This window comes from Crocodylus porosus, unplaced genomic scaffold (genome assembly GCF_001723895.1).
Source record: "Crocodylus porosus isolate Cpor-Errol unplaced genomic scaffold, CroPor_comp1, whole genome shotgun sequence".
Classification (NCBI taxonomy): Eukaryota; Metazoa; Chordata; order Crocodylia; family Crocodylidae; genus Crocodylus; species Crocodylus porosus.
The window spans coordinates 7,327,993-7,347,922 of NW_017728920.1; the positions used below are offsets into that span (position 1 = coordinate 7,327,993).

The following is a 19,930-nucleotide window of genomic DNA, read 5'->3' on the forward strand; positions in this document are numbered from 1 at the left end:
CTTTACAATTCTGTGACTGACTGCTTTAGGAAAAATTCACCCATAGGCTACATATAACAAAGGGTTGGACTTTTCGTTGTCTGTTTTGAAAAAAACAACTGCATCATAATATAAGATTATGGGAGTTTTCAAATATCTACAGAAACTAAAGAGTAAGGTTCATGTGACTGGCCACATTTCCTGCTTGGCAACTTCCTTTTATTTCAGCCTATGGATATTGTTTCTAAAAAGAAAAAGGTTTTGTTATCTCAGCCAATGCACAGAACTCATCACCACATGATTAAATGCAAGATATAGCAAAACCCTCTGCTATGTGCCCCAAGATGCAAAGCATGGGTCCCACACCCCGTCTACGCAGATTCCAAGCTCCTCTGGACTGCAGAAAACAGCATCGGGGCAGTGTCCCATTGCCAGAGCAAATCCTTTACTTACTATTATCCCTTTCATTTTGGATAGCAGAGGGAAATTAACCTGATATCAAGGCCTGTGAATTCTTCATGGGGAAGCAACCACTCAGGCCAAAGAGGCTGCTCGTGAAGATGGTTGAGGCAGCGCTGATGATAACCACACAAATTATGGTTATGGCAAAAAAAAACTCTGTCCAGGTAGAAGTGTCCACTTTTACCAGCACGGTGATCACCAAGAACACAGTCAGCATGACAGCCAAGGAAGAGAGAATGCGGACAGTAGCAGACACCCTAAAGAAAAAAATATAATGGTTTAAGACAGGATTTTAATTTTTTTTGGGGTGGTGGGGGGGAAGGTGTTGCTAAAATAAGCCATCATCTAATTTATTCCCCAAATCTGGCTATTATTACTTCTATTAGACCAGCAGGTAGAGTCTCTAATTCCTTATTGTACTAAATGCTATAAAGCTACAGAGTATAAGACAGACCCAGTAAACAGACAATAGTAGACCATCCCTTCCTCTCCCTACAGTTCTTACAGACTGGCAGTGTTCTACTACATCCTAAGTATCTCATCTTTAAAAGCCTCAACATCACCAAAACAAATCCAGTACAAAATAAATAAATAAATAAAAATCGATTACATGTTGTAACCTTGCGTTTCTGTAGCCCTTTCCATCCAAGCATTTCAAATTCTGATTTCAAAAGCTTTAAATAGTCCTCAGAACCCAAGCTCCACTCTAAGGCAGCTGACAGGTGCCATGTGCTGGTACTGACCACTGCTGAAATGCAGTCTGTAAGGGTGTAGCTCTGACTTTGAGAATATAACCTCAAGCTGATGCCCTACCACAACACGAGAACTTGAGGGCTGACTACAGTCTCTTTGGAAACATGAGCAACAGCCTGGTAAGTCTCTGATTAAGGCAGGTTGCTGAAATGATAGTCAACTGGGAAATAAGATAAGAATGAAAAGGAGGAAGCCCAGTGGCTAGAGAGATGGAGTCAAAATAGAAGCTGCTGTGAACTAATTCTTCTGGGCTGGGAAGGACCAAAGAAAAATAAGGCAAATAAAAATAACAATTTTTTAAAATGGTGTTTTGATATCAAGTTTATGATTTCCACAGCTGACGTCAGAGCTTGTTCCACTCCGCAAGTCTATACACCCAACCAAGCTGTAAATATCTATTTCTAGCAGAAATCAGAAGATATTCCCATCACAAGAACAACATGCAGCAACAACAATAGCGATAAAAGTCTGCTTGGGGAATACTGCAGGCTGGGCAAAAGCAATCACATGCTTGTCACTACAAGATAATTAGTTGCCTGAACAGGAAGGTTACTTATTATAGACACACAAGACTTTATCGGCTCACCTTCAGGGCAGAAGGGGGTGAAGGAGAAAACAAGGAAAAGGAAAGCTAAGCTAGTAACTAAAATCTAAGATGAAACAGTGAAATACATTCCCTTTCTCCTCTTGGTCTAAAATGTAGGACTTGTCTCCTCTTGGTCTAAAATGTAGGACTTGTCTCCATATGAAGGTTAATCTGGAATAAAGTAAAATATAAATTTAAAGTGGAATGGCTATTCTAGATTAACTCCATATGTGGATGATTCTGAAATGAGGGTGCCTTCTTCTGGTTTAGCTCAATCTGCTGTGATTACAATTAAACCAAAACAAAGCCCTTGATTCTGGAATAAGAGTATCCAAATATAAACTGGAATAGTTAATCCAGAACAACTAGTCAGGAATAGCAATTTGAGAATAACTTCCTGTATTACAGACAAGCCTATTCCCTGTTAGGCAAATTTTCTAAGGAACACAGATAAGGTTCATTTTGCCACACAGCTATCCAAGTTAAAAACACTGCAGCCTTATTGACTTATGTCTGGGACAAGAATGAACAGTGAGAAATGTGGGTTTTGTGCATGAAGGACTTTCTTTTTAAGCAATTAAAATATAACATTTATAATCTCTAAGCAAGGAGGAAGAGCACTGTGGCATTCCCCAAAGGATGCACAAGAAAAATCTTTCATAATCCCTTAAATGCCACCATTTTAGATCAGTCATAATGCCTAGCTCACAAAAACACTGAGGGTGTTAATGAGGGTGGAGCATATACTAGCCATCAGCTCTCCTGCATGATATTTAAACCACGGGAAACCAATTTGCTCAGAAGTCTTCATAATGTAAATCTGCCTCATGAGTATTTATGATGTTGAAAATTTAACATAATAAAGCACTTATTGATTGTAGCCATGCTAGTCAGAAGACTATGAAATATACAGAAGATAGATGCTACAGTTAAGCATAACGCATTAAATACATAATAGTTCAGTGAGAGGGATCCATTTGCAGAAGAGAGAATGCACAAGAAAAACAGGAGCTATTTTCTCAAGATCTCCTTTGCCTTCTTCCCTTTCCCTGTTTGCATGCCATTTATAAATATAGGTACACAGTTGTTATCTCTGCTAGGAATTCAGCACTTCACTACTAGCTACTATGGCATTAACGTGAACATTATAGTACCCACTCAGTCTGCATGCAGTATGCTAGGCACGCACACTTTCTCACCTCCTGCCTTTGTGCACTGATATGGATCATCTTCAGGCTAATATCCATTCTTACTTCAGTGGCTAGAACTTGAAGAATAAGGCAGATAAAAGGGATTGGCACACAGGCAAACACCACAGGTATGGAAAAGAGAACTATAGTTGCCAGTCAGCGGGGAGTCAATGCATGTGCAGTGCTGTAGTTCCTTTCGAAAGATTTTCTCCTGGTGGGTGGAGAAGCCTTCCCAGTGTGTCTCAGATTCTGCTGACGGGGGGCAAACTAGTCAATGGATTCAACAGGAGCATTCATTCCCACTCCCTTCCCTTGAATCCTGTTTGCAATTCACTTGACATACAAAAAATATTTACATGCCAGTTTACCATACAGGCAGATCCTGGAAAAGCATGATCTGAGAGACTATTAGTAGTTCATCCTCCAAGTAGTAAGAGAAGGACATAGACCAGCTTGTCTAACGAGCTGAAGCCTTTCACTCACTCAGAGGTGTAACTGGTCAGTTCTGCACCCTGGGCAGTGATAGCACACAGTGCAGAGGTTGGCTGCTGCTATGCGTGTGAGGTAGAGGAAGGAGGGGCAACGTTACTTCCCTTTTTGGCTGCAGACGTGTTGAGCATCCAGAAAAACACTAATGTTCAGCAGCAACAAAAGATGACTTCTCCCACGGCAGCGAGACTGGCCGCTCGGCCCTTTGCCACTGGAACAAGAGCCACTGCAGGGAAGGTAGGAGGAGATAGATGGCGGACAAGAGAGTGTGGTGCCCTGCTAGCTCTGGTATCCTCTTCCTTAGGCAGCACCCAGGACTTGTGCCTCACTCACCCATCTACTGTTATACTGCTGCTTTCACTGAACTTTGTTTGCATACAGGGAATTTTATGCAATGGCTAACTTGCAATAGGTATAATTACTATTATAGAACTATCTACTTGTAGAAAAAAAACTAAACATATAAATCCATCATGTATCTTAATTACTGATTCCTGGACCTCATGTACAAACTGAGTAGAATTTAGAACACAGATGTTACAAGAAATTTAAGAAGGGACTTTGTATTGTATAGGACCTTTGATAGGATTTTATTTATCTGAAAAACTACCAGCATCACACACAGGAGAATATATATAGGTAGGAGTTTGTGCACAGAAAGTGTATTTATGCCTGCCCTAATCCCTAACAATGGGTCTTGAATGAGCTTCAGAGTGGAGAAAAAACAATGGCGCAAGTCTATTCCTTAAGAAGTTTAGCTAACATTTTTTCTCTAGTTACATGCATTTCCCCGTCAGGTGTTTCAGCTTGTCTTAGAGCCTACTGCTGTGCTAACAAGGAAGACTAGAGAAAGGAGTGGAGTAATGTGGGCTGCAAGGGCAGCAGGTGAGCCTTGAAATGGTAGCAGTTAATGCATTCTAGATGGGAAATATAACAGTACTTACCTGTTGACTAGCAGGAAGTTTCCAATCAGGCAAAGTACTGAAGGCACAGTCGAAGCAATGGAAATGTAACTTTCAAAAAAGTCCTGCAAAAAGTGTGAAAGGAGTTTAAAAGCAAAATCAGAAATGAGAGGAAACGAGTTACTCCAGAAGCCTGCTACTACTACCACAAGCCAATCAAGCTGCCAGCCACCTTAGCAACATAAGACTGCAAAAAGCATTACAGACTTTGAGGAACAAGTTGCCAAATTTACTGCTACTATACTTGCGTTGCTCGTTTTACATAACGACTCTTTTGGCTACCCCAAATTATTTCTAGGCTACTGGGAATATATATTGCAAGTAAAAAGACTTGGGGCCCACTGGGCTAGTATGGGGAGTACACACCAGTTTCTGCAGCCAATGGCACATGACGGAGTGACATCCAGTTGCCTTTGACTCTCCAGCCCAAATGACAGGTACCCATTTATAGCCTGGTCAATGGAATAGGTTTTGGCACAAATTCAAAGTCAGAACCAAATTCACATCTTTGGAGCCATAATAACCTTACTATGGAATGGGCCATGTGGAAACTTATTCACAAATATCAACAACCAGTAAGTGAAACAGCAAGTCAGGAAACAGGAGAGTGGTTCTGTATTTTTTTCTTGCTGATCAAGGGAGAGTTTTACCAATGGCTGAAAGAGAACAGAAGCAATAAACCCATTTATGGTCTTTAATCCAGACTGGCTAACTCCAGAACAACTCAAGTGATTGCCAAGCTACTGTGCATCCAAACCAAGTCCGTAGTGGCCAGGCTAGACCCTGCATTCCAAACAGTAGTGGGCCAGACACTGGCTGCTGTGGTACAAACCCCCTACCTCATTACTTTTTGCTGCCAACAAAGTTTGTGATTTGCAAAAAAATCCCCTCCATTTTTTCTACGACTGTGTGAAATTCATCTACCAAGCACATTCTGGCCTCTTTCTACCCTAGTGTATGTTATAAAACATTTTATAAACTGGTAAGTTGCACAGTGACAGTAAATTGGAAACTTCTTTTCACTTCTTAAATTAGAAAAGCACGGGGACAGTCTGTGAAGTTGGCAGGTGGCAAATTGAAACAAAAAAAGAAAAACATTTTTTCACATAACATACCATGAGCCCTTGGAACTCACAGCTACAAAACACCACCGAGGCCGAGAACTTTGGAATTCAGAAAATGATGAGAAATGTACATGGACAGCACAAATAACCAGTTATAGGAATAAACAAAAAAAATTAAAGATTTTGGAAAAGATAAAAACCTTTATGCTTCAGGGCTTAAGACAACCTCAACCTGCTGCAGTTTAGGAGGAAATTTCCATAGGGTCATTTATCCCCATATTTACAACAGACCTTCTTGCATCTTCAGCTAAAACATCTGGCACAGACTACAGTCAGCAACAAGTCACAGGATTAGATGGACCACCAGTCTGATACAGTGTGAGAACTCCTACATTCCCATTGCAGTACAGTAATATTTGAGCTGCTAACAATGATACCCCATTAAACACTTTTTATGATTCCAGCAGGACCTCTGCTTTCCCACTCTTTCTTCTCCCTTTTCCTAAAGCAGAGGGACTCCCTCATTATCTGAGCCCTTAGTATCTTCAGCAAAAACTATGCTATGTACATACCTATTTTTCTCTCAACACCAAAGAATATTTGTTTGCCATTATATCAGAAGATGGTTACTGCCAGCAGAATAGCACCTATCCACACTGACCCCCAGAGACAGGACATACATTCATCTCAGCAGTAGTCTGACATTTATCCAATGTACTTATACAGCCTACATTACCATAGTGTCCGAGGTCTTCAACCTCTTAAACATATTTCTCCTTCGGAGACTCAAGTTTTAGGTCCCCCTCACTCAGGAAAGGTTTGACTCTACTTCTCCTGCTTCCTAGCACAGTGCTGTAACCATCAGACTACAGGATAGGCATTATCCAGATCCCTCACCAGGGAGGAGGCCCTTGAAACAGGTCTCCTGGGCAGCCATGAGTGAGGGATGTGGGGCCAAGAGGAAGAGAACAGTTAGAGGGTGTGTGGATCAGTAAGAAGGCTGCTTGCTGTCCCTGGTTCTAGCTTGGAACTGTGCTCCTGATGGGGCAGAATTCCCCTCTGTTTTCTGCCCAATAAGCATTAAATACAAGGTGTAGTGTCTCAGCTTCAAGGGGAAGGTTGGAGAGGGGGCTGGATAACACCCAACATGTGATGTGATGGAAGCAAGAGAAACTAATCCAGGTTCCAAAACAGCTTTTGTTTGGAAACAGATTTTCTGTTTCATCTTAGACCTACAATGAAAAATCTTAGATCTAAGACTTTAAGACCCCCAATGTCTCACCTTTACCCACCCATAAAACATTGTCGTCATTATATAACGACCAAAACAAAATTTGCAATGATTATTCAAGCCTTCCTCCTCTTCCTTGCACTCATTTGGACCTTCCAGTCAACAATGTAAGAAGAAATCTGGAGCTCAGAACCAGGTACTCAGAACCTAAGCGTGCATACACACAGCATATACGAAAGGGACAAAAACTAGAATACTAATGTACATTTACTCTATGTGCTCATTTATCATCTGACAAGCATGATTGAAATTTCAGTCAATATTCACAAGGGTGGCTTATGCAAAGGTCACATGGGGCTCTGCTGTCAAATGAGGGACACAGAAAACAATAACTATAGTGAAGGCAATCATTTTGCACCAACATCACAGACCAGCATTTATATTCAGAATTCATTTTATGTATTATTATGCTGTTAAATACGCAGATATCTTTATTTTCCTCTATTTAGAATGGAGAATGATTGCTTTATTTGTGCTAGCTTTGGTGCCTCAGCTATTAGGCAGACTGATATGTAGGCCATTTTATGTGCAAGTATATTGTATACATGGGTAATGGTTATGTAACCCATTGTTACCTGTGCAAAAGTATGGTGACAGGAATTAGAAGACATTTGGCATGCTTTCTCTTTACCTGCAATGTTCCTTATTTCTGCCTGTTTAAAACCTTTGTGAATCAGTTATCCTTCCCAGTTAAGATTTTTAGTATAAAGTAACAAAGAATCTAATCATCAGGCATAAAAGTTCCTACATACCCAAACAGACAAATATGTGCATCTACTATCCAGACATACAAAGCTGTGGGGGGAAAAAGAATGCAATAAAAGACAGTACAACTAAAAAGCACAATGTAAACTCAGTTGTTAAAAGTCAGATTCTTGATCACAGAATTATTTCAGAGGCTTTTACTGTCACCAAAAATAATCATGCCCAGATTAAATTTTGTGGAAACAGACCTTCAAATATCTTCAGACCAACAGAAATGTTTACACATTTTTTAAAAATTCAAGAAAAAAAGTTGGTATTTAACACTGCAAGGAAGTGCTCATTTGCTTTAAATTAAAACACACCCTCAGTAAACATTTTTTCAAAGGTATCTAAGCTACTAGGAATCTGACTCAGTCACTTTTAAAAGTTTTATGGCCCACTGGATAAAGTCCTATGCACTGAAACTTGAAAATGACTTTCTTGCTGTTGTTTGTGTCAAATGAGACAAGAAAAACAAGCATGGTATAGACATCAGCAAGTATTATGAACTGTATTCTTAAAGTGGTTGCACTTGGAATAATCTGATGTGCATTATTAGCAAAACTGAGCTGTTTAAGTTGATCATGCTCCTGTAAACCTGATAGTATACTACAGTAAATTTTAGCATCATATAAGTCAGAGAAAGAAAAGACCTACAGCTTTATGTCATCTAGTCCTTGGACTTCTCTTCACAGAATGTTTGCTAGTGTGCTGCTCAGCTTAGCTTTAAATATCTTCAAGGATGGAGCTTACATGACTTTCCACTGAGGACTATTTCCTAGACTTTTAAACTTTGCTGTTATAAAACTCTCAGTTTCCATGTCCCAGCATTAGCCCAATATCTTCCTTTACTGAATTTCATCTTGTTGATTCCACCTAAAATCACTTCCTCCATATCAAATAATAAATTTTCTCCATACTTAAAGTTTACACCCTTCCTATATTTCATAGATTTCATATTTGCAGACTTCTTTTTAGTCCCCAAATTATCTTCCCTCTTAGTATTTTACAATTACTCTGTATGCACTTAGTTCTTATGCTTTTCTCAGAAGCCTCCCAATTATTTGTTTCTGAACTCTTGAGTTTTGCTCTGTCTGAGCTATATGTGATATTCCAGGCATAGTTTCAGCAGAAACACAGAGAGAGGAACTATCACCTCTCTACACTGTGATGTAATGACTACGTATGCAGCACAAAACAAGCTTTTTCTTCTCCAAATGAAATGAGAATGCCAAGTGGCCAGCTGGGCTGATTTCAATCACATTTACAGAAGGGGGGAGGAAAATAAAATGCCTCTCATCCAATCTCCCATGTACTATGCATCAACCCAGAAGGAGTTCCATCATTGGCATTCTGAATCCATAAAAACTGAGGTTTATAAATGGAGGGGACGACCCAATATGAACTGAAGCATCTTCAAACACAATACTGTGATCGCTGCGTATATGTAATATTATTCAAGCAGCATACTGGGTACTTTAGAAAAAAAACCCTAAACATCACAGTAGCAAATTAGTCACTGGCTTCAGCAGACTCTGCCAAGATGCTTTTGCAAAGTAGATTTTATTCAGCTATAGCCTAAACTCAGCAGCAGAGGCAGCTGGGCTCCTGCTGGGCTAGAAAAGCAATTCAGGCCCAGGGTGGCAGCTCAAGGCACTAGAGCGTTACCTGGATCACAGGGCATGAAATTAGCAGCAGTGAGCAGGTTGGAGCCAAGAATACTTTGCAGTTGCAAGCGCATCTTTTGATACTAGAGTTCTGCTCCTGATCACTCTATGGGGGTAGCACCCCCTACCTGCTCCAAAATGGCTGGGCAGTACAGCTCCAAAGCAGACAATGCTCTAAGATCCTGCAGCAGGGGAGTCAACCCCATGCCATTTGCCTCACAGGACGATTCAGAGTGACCAGAAGCAGAGTCCTTTCAGCTTTAAACATAGAAAAGGACAACACAATAAATAACATGAATGGCTTGGTTAAAGCTCAGGACAGGAGTCAAGGAAGGGCTACTCCCATTTCTCCCAGTAATCTCTGAGCATGTCATTTAACTTCCTTTGCCGCAGCCCTTTTGTCTATAAAACAGGGAAAACAATAGCCTTATTTCTCTTTGTGCTTTGAAATCCTCAGATGCAAAGCACTACAATTAACAGCACACTACACTAATATAATACAGAACCTTTTATCTCTGGGTCACTGGCTCAGCTCCAGCCCATAATTCTGGTGTCTTGTAATTCAATGGACATGACTTTCTTTATTGCATCTCAAGAGTAACCAAAGGGGATGCTGTGTTCTTAGTGTTCCTGAGAATCAGGTACCTAGATACAAAATCTAATTTGAGGCAACCAGGTTTTGAAAATCCTGGCCCCGTGTATCCATAAGGACAATCCCCTTTCCCTTGGAGCTGTTAAGGGCCACATCCTATGTATAAAATAGATTAAATGTTAAGGCTTCAGGTCTGTAGTGCAGATTACTGTGGATTTCAGGACTGGTGGTAGATTCAGTGGAGCAAGTCTGGTGGTCTCCATCAAAGATCATAGTTAATAAGCGTCTACAGCATGAGAAAATACACAGCATCATCCCTTATAGTAACAGAAGCAGTGCAAGAACAGAATGGCCCAGGAGACTGGACTACTATTTCCATACCTAAAGATATTTCCTCTGAGTCATGAAGAGGGCACAGAGGTGAGGGCACCATGGGAAGTCTACATTGCTGTCAACCACACACCCACCACCTGTTCTGCAGACAGGATTTTGTTTTGCAGGTCTGGAAAGCTAGCACTTTTCACAGGCAGTAAAATTCTCTTCAAGTGGTATTTTTGAAAGTGACTGAGAAGCAACAAGCCCATTCATTTGTCCCCCTGGAAATCAATTAGGTGCCCAGATAAATGGGACCTGTGCCCTAAATTATTCCAGAGCTTTTCAAAACCCCACTCTGTGTTCAAATTAGTTTCCAACCCCTCCTGCTGTGTGGTTATCTAGCCATCAGCAACTATATTGCAGTCATCTGACCCTAGTTATTTCCGTTTGCATAAGAATACATAGAAACCTCACCCACATAAATAAGTCGGTCATCCATGAGCTTCTAGCTAACTATGATGGAGCACATCATCCTGATCTCCAGGGCTTTGTTATTTAATGAGCCTAAGGTACTGAAATGTTTACCATGCAAGGAGTTTTTTAAAGCTAAAATGAAATTTATCTAAAAGCCACAACCTAGATTTCCATTAGAACAGACTGAAGTATTTTTCTGCCACTTTTAAAGTTTAGCATCACTGTTTGTCATGAAAGTTGTAATGCCGAAAAGGTTACCAACCACTGTTGTGGGGTAGCACATTTGCTCCCCTTCCTTTTACATGGGCTTCTGCTGAGGTAGATTCACTCAACCATTTTACAAATGGTCCCCTTCTGATGTCAAAAGAGTCCCATAAATTGCTGCAATACATCTTGAAGTGCTGCAAGAATGAGCGCACAGGATTTGGGGTTGAATTTGAGGAGAGCCAGTACCAAGTGACTGGATAGTAATTTATTTACTTATTGGCATTTCCAGAATACCAATCACTGCAGCACCCAAGTGCCTCTGAAGTCCCAGGGTGAAAAGACAGTAACCCCTTGTTATCCCAGAGAGAACTTCTCATCACTGCAGGACCATAGCCGACTAAAACTAATGACAGTGCTTCCTTCTCTGGAAACTAGATTTGGACTGTATATGTTAACACTCAAGTTGACTTAGCGGAGGATGAAGCTGATTGCTATCCCAGTTATCTGATTGCTATCCCAATTATCAAAGAACAGGTTCATATTCCACTGGAAAGGCAGAATATTTGCTGCAGAAGAAGCAGGATGCTTCATGTTCCTGTGGTCCCAAATGGACTGAATTTCTGCAGGCTTGAATCCCATTTTTCCACTGCAAAGATGTTCCAAAAATGGAGCGTTTTCTTATGCCAATATTTTAATGCCTTTAGGTAGGATGTGAACTTCAATGTTGGTACACTGTCAAGGAAGTAAAACAAATACCACTATGCCATGGAATACAGAAGGGTGAGGATAGCACTCTCAAATTCTACATGGAAAAGGACAAACCAAGAAAAAATAAAAATTCCAATCTTCAGATTAAGCAGTGGCAGTGTCTCTCCAATTAGGGACACAGTGAGATCCTTAAAACTGCCATGAAACAGTTTTTAGGAATAAAATGTGAGCATTTTCTCATTTACTTCCCACAAGAAAGCCAAAGTTTAATGAAAAAAAAACAAAAAACTCGCTTTTCCCTCCCATGGCCTCCTTGCTTTCCAGAAAAATAGCTCTCCAAAAAGGGGTCTCTATAACAGTATCTTCTGCTGGCAAGGAAGCCTCCGCAGAGAACCTTACTGAGGATGCTATGAATGGCACTGGGCAGAAATTTAAATAAGCAAGCAACAAGAACCTTAAAGTTACCATTTTAATTCCCTTGGGAAGAGTGACCAAATACTCCAACTCAGGACTATTTAAAGGCATGTGTAATGGACTTGGTGATTTCAGGATGTTTCCTAATGTGCAGATATCCAATAAAAAAACAAAACAAAAACCTAAACCCCAAATTGCTCCTTCACAGGCAAAGATAGAGGGGTATAGTGCCTAGATGCAAAGTTAGAAATCCAATTTAGGGCAACTAAGCTTTGAAAATCCTGGCTCATGCTTCCATAAGGTGGAGACCTCCCTCCCACAGAACCTGGATCTGTTAAGAGACATGTCCTACAGGCAGGATAAGTGCAAAGTCCTGTACCTGGGACAGAATAACTGCAGACACAAATACAAACTGGGGAACAACTAGCTAGATGGCAGTAATGCAGAGAAGGACCTGGGAGCTGCAGTGGACCATAAACTGAATACAAGCCAACAGTATGTTGTTGTTACAATAAAGGCCAGCAGTACCCTCCGTTGTATTAACAGCAGTGTCACTTGCATATCAACGGAAATAATTCTTCCACTCTATTCAGCATTGGTGAGGCCTCACCTGGAGTACTATGTCCAGTTTTGGGTCCTACACTTCAAGGAGATTGTGGCGAGTATGGAAAGAGCCCAGCACAGAGCAACAAAAATGATCAGGGGCATCTTCAAAAGGAGACTAGATGCACACACCTTGTTGGGGTTATTTGACCCCAGCAATCTTTTCCCCCCAGTGCAAGGGGGCTGGACCATGAGGTCCCTTCCAGCCCTAAACTTCTGTGAATCTGAGTAGCAAGATTTATGAAGAAAGGCTGAGAGAACTAGGGTTATTAATGCCTGAGGGGAGTGGATTTGATAACAGTCTTCAAATACCTGAAGGGAGATTACAGGGGATGGAGATGGGCTTTTCTCTGTAGCTGTAGGGAACAGAACTAGGGACAATGGCCTGAAGCTACAGCAGGGGAAATTTAGGCTGGAGATTAGGAGAAACTTTTTAACTACAAGGGTGGCCAGGAATTGGAACAGGCTACTTGAAGAAGCTGTCAAACGTCCATGCTTGGAAACTTTTGAAAGTACGTTAGACAAATGGTTGGGACAGTTTAGTCAGGGATGATCCTGCCTCGAGCGGGGGGCTGGACTAGATGACCCTATGAGGTTCCTTCCAACCCTACTTTCCTATGACCCAAAGATAGATGGAATGTTATTATTCCAGGACTGCACAGTGTGGATTGCCCTCAAGTGCTGGTTCCTCTGACCCAAGGGAAAAAATCTGATGTTAAGGAGGGGTACAGATTGTGGAAGTTTGTGCTGCTTTTGCCTGTGTTGTATCTGTTTTGTTGATAACCAGGGCATTTGGGCTTGCCACAAAGTGCCTCTCATTCAGACTAAGTTATTGTTAGGAGAGACAGTCATTTCAACTGAGACTGGCAGTTCTCTCGGGAAAGCCAGATGATGAACCTTGTTTTAGAAAGTAGCAAAGAAGGTGAAATGGTTTAGGAGAAATGTTATCCTACCCCAAAAAGGAAGACAGGCAATACAAAAGGGTGAGTATTCCAAAGCAGATTCCATATTTAGGTGAAAAATTCTGTGCAGTGTTTCTCCTGCTTTCTAAAATGTCTCACTTATGCAAGCTCTTTCAGGCTCTTTTCCCTCAAAAATTGCTGCAAGTGCTAGAGCCCAATGTGGGAAAATAGTAGCCAACTCTGGAGCAAATAAAGGGAAGTAGAAGCAACATATAACAATATGCATTTCACTTCAAAAAATCATTTGGCTTGGCTCAAATAGCATCTGTCATGTGAAATGAAACCTGGTTAGGTGACTACAGTCAAAGGGTAATTATTAAACAGATGTGCGTCAAGTTGGGAAGAGGTATACACTGAGGTACCTGAGGGATCAAGTTAGATCTATTTTTTTCTTAACATAATGAGTAATTAACAGAAGTATCAAGGCATGTTAAGGAGCACACTGATGAAATTCACGTGACGCTGAATTGGGAGACGACACAAATACCGCCAAGGAGAGGAACTACAAGAGGGCCTGTAGATCAGAAGCATGGAGAGAAGATAAAGGAATGGAATTCTGCTTAGAAAAATGCAAGCTGATATGCCTGAGCCCAGTGTTCTAGATGTCATACTTGTACATAGCAAGAACCAGTCCCTGCCCCAGAGAGTTTACCAACCAAGGCCTCTGATCCTGCAATCTCATTTACAGGAGCATAACTTTATCTGCATAATGCAGGTATTGGTATGACGCCTCCCTTCCCCATTGAAATTATATGAGTGCTTCCCTCTGCTAAAAAATGGCAGTATTTTCTCCCCTCTGTCCTTTTTCAGTAAGAAGCAGGCATAGAGTCCTTTAAAGTAAACGGATCTGAGAATGAGGGTGCCACCATGGGGAAACTATGGCACAAACGCTGGTGTTATTTTTGGATCTGATTGTAAGCTTATGTCATCATAGCTTTTCACTGACATCAAGGAGGTCTCTGGCGCACAGATCATGTGGAATGAGGGCTTAAATTTGAAACAAAGACATTTAACAACTGCGGAGAAGGCAACAGGAAGTGAAAGAAGTGGTTTGGATAAGACTAATTACAACAAGCATTTACACAAACTAGGTAAACGTACAGTAGGATGATTTTGAACAATATGAAGATTCACGGTTCCACTCCCAACTGCCCCACAGCCTAGCCAACATTAGGCCACATGGAAATAGTGCATTTTCAAGTGGGCAGTGACTTCATAATCAATTTAACAAGAATAATCCATGCATGAAAGCATGACATGAGCATTCAAAATCGGCACTACAGAAGCAAGCATACCATTGGGATAAAGACATGGAAAAGCAAAATTGAGAAGAGCCTCAAAAGTTAAAAAATGAGACGTATGAATGAATGATGTGATATGATGGAAAACAGGAAGATACATAACACAGTGACCTGAAGAAAGGGACGGGGATGAAACATTCAGAGCAATGGCTAGGGAAGATGATCTCAGCAGCTGTGCTTTTTGAGGTTCAGGATGGGATGAGGCGAGTCAGAGGGGAGAGGCAGAGGGGAAGGGTTTGGCAGGATATGACGAAAGTCTAGATTAAGGTTTTAATTGCTTGGGTAAGGAAGAGGCTGGATAGAAGTAATAGCTTTTTTTTCACATTTAAGTTATCTCGGATCACTTCATATTCTGTGGTAGCTTCCCTGAAATTCAAACAAGAAAGTTCTTAAAAGGAGAAAAATGCAAGGTATACTATAATCAGTACAGCAAGCCCCAAAGTTATTTATGTTGCTGATAGTTTCCATTTTAACTTGTCTTTGTCCCCACATTTGGCTTCTGATATGTCAATCTTTATTTGACATGACAACACCTTATAGACAGAATTTAAAGTCCTGGGGATGGTAATTCAACAATCTGGCCAAATTTCAGCCTTCTGTCATAGTCTGACCAACTCAAATTTCCCACATGCTTTCAACATCTTTGAAGAAGGAGGTTTATAATACCTTTCAAACTGGTGCACAGGATTCTTATGCATACAATGTGCAACAACTTAAATTTAAATGTAGGGATTTTTACCACCCAATGTATGGGAATCCCAATGCATAATTTTTACTTCTGTTTCTTAAGTCTGTGTTGTGCTTTGTGCCCCCCTGGGATGGAAAGCATGTAAATCATTATGCCTGAAAGACAATTAGAGATAGACAGCAAGGCTAGAGTACAGATAGAAATGAATTTTCTATTTGAAGGACTCATGTAAAGGCAGAATACATTCATTCTAAGAGTTCCCAAACTGTTCCAAGTCATAGTACAATAGGTGGACTAAGGGGACATTCATACTGAATCAGGAATGCTCTGTCCCAGGGATGCTTTTCTTGCTAATACAGGATTTGGGAAAAAACACTAAAAGCAGTATTCTTTTACATAAGCAAATGATTTTACTGGATGTGCCTGTGAAAACAGGTGTGTTTGTGTTTAACCAAGGAGCTGGGGGGGTGGGGCACGGAAAAGAGGCAAGAAAAATCAAGAATCCAATAAAAACTAGAAGACACAAAAAAATGAGACGAAATTGTGTGTGAAACACAGAAACAATTAGTCTACCTCTTCCATTGGCAAGGTTGCTTCTGACTGCTTAGACCATGAATTTAGAGGTGACAAGTTTCTCATCTTGTCTTCCAAAAGCCAGACGGTTACTCCTGCAGCAGGTATTACAGATACACCTGACAGCATTTGGAAGAAAAAGATGTAAAGCTTTGTAGATGTCCTGCAGAATTCTAAATGACATGCTCTAGAAAAAGCTTTGCTTCACAAAAGCCCTGCTGTGATTGGCACTTGCTGAATCCTGCTGTTGTGACTTCTTTTGCCTCTAATGTACATGCTTCATCACCAGATACATACAGGGGAGATGCTGAAAACAGGTACAACGCCTCTCAGCGGAGCTATACTGTTTAACTTGCCTCTGGCAAAGCAGACAGACACTGTGCACAGTAAAACACGCAATATAACCAAACTAACAATCAAGTGTCTATTTTGAGTATGACCAGAAGTTATACAGTGTATCAACTTCCACAAAATCCACCTCCCAACTCCAATTCAGTGCAGCTGGTAATTTTATCTGATGAAGTTCAGCTGAGAAAGGCAGAGGGCCTGGCTAACTTTGGCATACTGAAGATATGCATATCTAACAATGAAACTGCTACATTTAACAGAAACTGCTTTCACCAGAGTTTGGTTCCCCTCCCATGCAACCAATGCCTTTTACAGAGATCAGTGGTAGCCTTAGGGTTGTTGGGGCCCTAGGCAAGAGAGTCATTTGGGAACCCTTAGAGGTAGGTACTCAGGTAAATATTAACCCACCACAGTTGCATTGTGGATCTTTTTAATACTCTTTGGGGGAATTAGATAACTAGTCGAGTGTTAAAATGGAAATAGAGCCACTTCCTTGGAAAAGCTTCACCCCCCCCCCAAAAAAATTGGCTCCCCTAAAGCGTGGGGCCCTAGGCAGTCACTTGGTTTGCTCTCCCCTAAGGCCGCTACTGCAGGGATGCTTCCAAATTAAAACAGAAGTGGTATTATTTTGTGGCAGGAATGAGGTCGCCACCAGAATATGCAATTCTGCAATTTAGGAGGAGCAAGAACTTTACTCTTTAATTCCACTATGTCTTTTTTCTCAAGCTCAGCATTACTTTTGCTATGGTTCTCTGACACCACAAATCATCTTTCCATGCATTCTCTTTATCCAAGGGTTTTCAACCATTATTTTAAGGAGCGTATCCCTTCTGGATACACTTCTGGTGAAGTGCGGGGGGGGCAAGACGGGACAATGACAAGATGGATGGACACGGGGTAGCAGTGGTGGCCGGCTGTGGAGTGCGGTAGGTGGTGGTAACCAGACACAGAGGGGGGTGGGGCTGGATGTGGAGTCTGGCCTTGCACACAGCGACAGCAGCAGTGCAGGGTGGTGGATGCAACAGCAGCTGCTTTACGCAACCTCCCTTCTGCTGCATCGAGCTGGTGCCTGTGTAGCCTACAGAGGGGAGCCACTGTCCTCACTCCCCCCCCCACCCCAACCCCCACTTCAGGCCTGCTGCTAGGAAGTGGCGGCATGGGGTGGTGGGTGGCAGCGCTCCATCCCTACCTGCCTGCACGTACCCTATAGCCCCTTTCCAAGTACCCCTGACAACCTCTACTCTAATCTAACAGAATGGCCAGCAAGCTTATATCTGAGAATGGGATGTTACTTGTGAGAATTGGTTTCTTGGACCAAAGCAGGGAGAGGTCAGTTGTACACATGCACATGCCACACATCTCCACAAGGAAACTAGGCTCAGAAGCAGCAACTATTGACGAGGGTCCATATACTGAAACAAATAATGGTACCTGAATATAGTATCATTAGAGTTGGATTTGATTATGGACTGAACTGTCCTTTGGAAGGCATCATATAAGGAAACTACAGAGGAATGAAAGTTCACTTTGAGGGGGAAATGGAGCAATAAAGTGTCTAACTCCCGTTCCAACAAATGTCACCAGCTATTTGAATTTGTGATGTGAGCTTTTGGATGCCCAGTGGAGCACCTAGTCAACTCTGTTTAGTTAAGAGATATTTATGATTAAAGGACATAGTTTGAAAAAAAAAAAAGAGAAGAGACATAGAGTTAAGGCTTAAAGTGTATTTTACTGGAATCAAGACAACAATCAAAATTACATGACAGCTGTTTTGCAATAATTCTGCACCTTAAAAAATTGAAAGGTCTGAAAATAGTTATAGGAGGATAGTTATTCTATGGCAGTGGTGCTCAACCTCCAGCTGAGCGGCCAGATCCAAACTGCAGGGCCATTTCTTTAGAACTGCGGGGCTCCCAATGGGACTGGAAATTTAGCAGCAGGAGAGCAGTGGAACTACATCCCCAGTGCCAAGCTACTGAAATCATGGGGAGCCCACAGCCCTGCACACTGGATCCAGCATCCAATCCCAGCACGCAGAGCCAGGTGGGGGTGGCACCAGTCCTCAGGGCCCAATCCTAGCATGTGGGGAGGGAGGGGTGTCAGACCCTGGGACCTAATCCTGGAGCACAGGAGGTGGTGCTAAACCCCAGGTCCTTATTTGGCCTACAGATGACTTGATCCAGTCCACACACACACTCCGTGCCACCCACCTCACCTACAGGGCCAAAAGGTTGAAAACCACTTTCCTATGGCATACAGTCTGTTTTGCTAACACCAGTAAAACCATACTGGGAACTGAATCTACACTATGCACCTGTAGCTGTGCACAGAGATTATATTACTAGGCCTTATTAGAGAAGGATATCTTGAAATAGAAATTTTCTGTAAAAATAAGAAAACTTTTCATAAAGGATATTCAGAACATTTTTAGACCACAACTCGAAAGCTTTTCTTTGTTCCCCAATGAACAATCTCAAAAGATGCAATTTGCAAAATTCCAGGGAGATTCACTTTTCTACTGCGAGGACAGGCCAGAGGAGAGAAAGGGAAGACATCTGCTTTATAATGAAAACAGCTAGTTCTGAGGAGCAGCTATTGCTCCTCCCAAATTCTGGGTGAGTCTTAATCCCATTCTAGAGAATAAAACTGTCACTTAACCTGAAAGCAGAAGCCAGCTTCCTCAGCCCCAATGTCTAGTACTCCTGTTTGTCATCACTACAATTAAAACACAATCACGTGATCCCAGTCATGTTCAACTCGATGACTGAGACCAGTGTTAGAGAGAAGCCGTCATACTCACACGGAGATCAGAGATTCCCTGCCCCTCTGCGGCCTGGGCCGAGCAGTTCTGTAGTTTGTACATCCAGTATTGTTTTGCTGTGATGAAAAAGTTCCAAGGCAGCAGAGAGCCAGTGCCCAGGATGAAGAAAATAATGTAGGCAATGTTGAAGCGATCACTAGGCTTTGGCCTACTGTATCTGTTCCCTGGCAGCTCTTCCAGCAAAGGCTCCTCTTCTTGAGGAGATGCTGGTTTGTACAGGGAATTAGCACTGTGTTGAAATCTGTCTTCACCATCTTCTGAATGAAGCGCCACTTTCAGAGGGAAGGAAAAAAAGATGATGCCTGCATTAAAAGCAATAGCAAGGCTCCCACCATCTCACCGGACTATCTCAGAAAGCACAGCAACACCCAGCAGGCGTTTCCGGCCTGCTAGAGGAAGCCCTCCAAAGCCGCGATTCCCACCCGGCTGCCGCAGCCAGGGGGCCCAGACCCCTGCCAGGGGACCCCGCAACATCAGCACCTCCCGGGGCGCCACCAGGAAACCCGGCGGGTGGCAAACAGGCGCGCAGAGGTTCAACGCAGAGGCTTGCGGGGGCTTTGCCACACAGGACCTGCTCTAGCATTTTAATCGGGCAAAAAGAGGGGAAGCTGAGCGCGGGGATCAGGACCGGGCCGGGAGGGACCGACACCTGCACCTGGTCCTGCGGCCTCAGGGCAGAGGCGCAGGGGGCACCTCGCACTGCCGGGCCGGGCCGTGCTCGGGCCTCCCGCGCCGGG

The 19,930-nt window shown here is 42.3% G+C and overlaps 1 protein-coding gene across 1 annotated transcript in view; it reads right to left on the reverse strand.

The window, feature by feature from the left end:
• SLC29A3 (solute carrier family 29 member 3) overlaps positions 1-19,930 on the reverse strand; it is a 35,477-nt gene that overhangs the window by 7,946 nt on the left and 7,601 nt on the right. The window contains exons 2-4 of the mRNA XM_019538643.1: positions 19,173-19,528; positions 4,404-4,486; positions 472-698 (exon numbers count right to left, since the gene is read on the reverse strand). Of these exons, the coding sequence (XP_019394188.1) occupies positions 472-698; positions 4,404-4,486; positions 19,173-19,528 (666 nt within the window). The remainder of the gene's footprint in view (positions 1-471; positions 699-4,403; positions 4,487-19,172; positions 19,529-19,930) is intronic.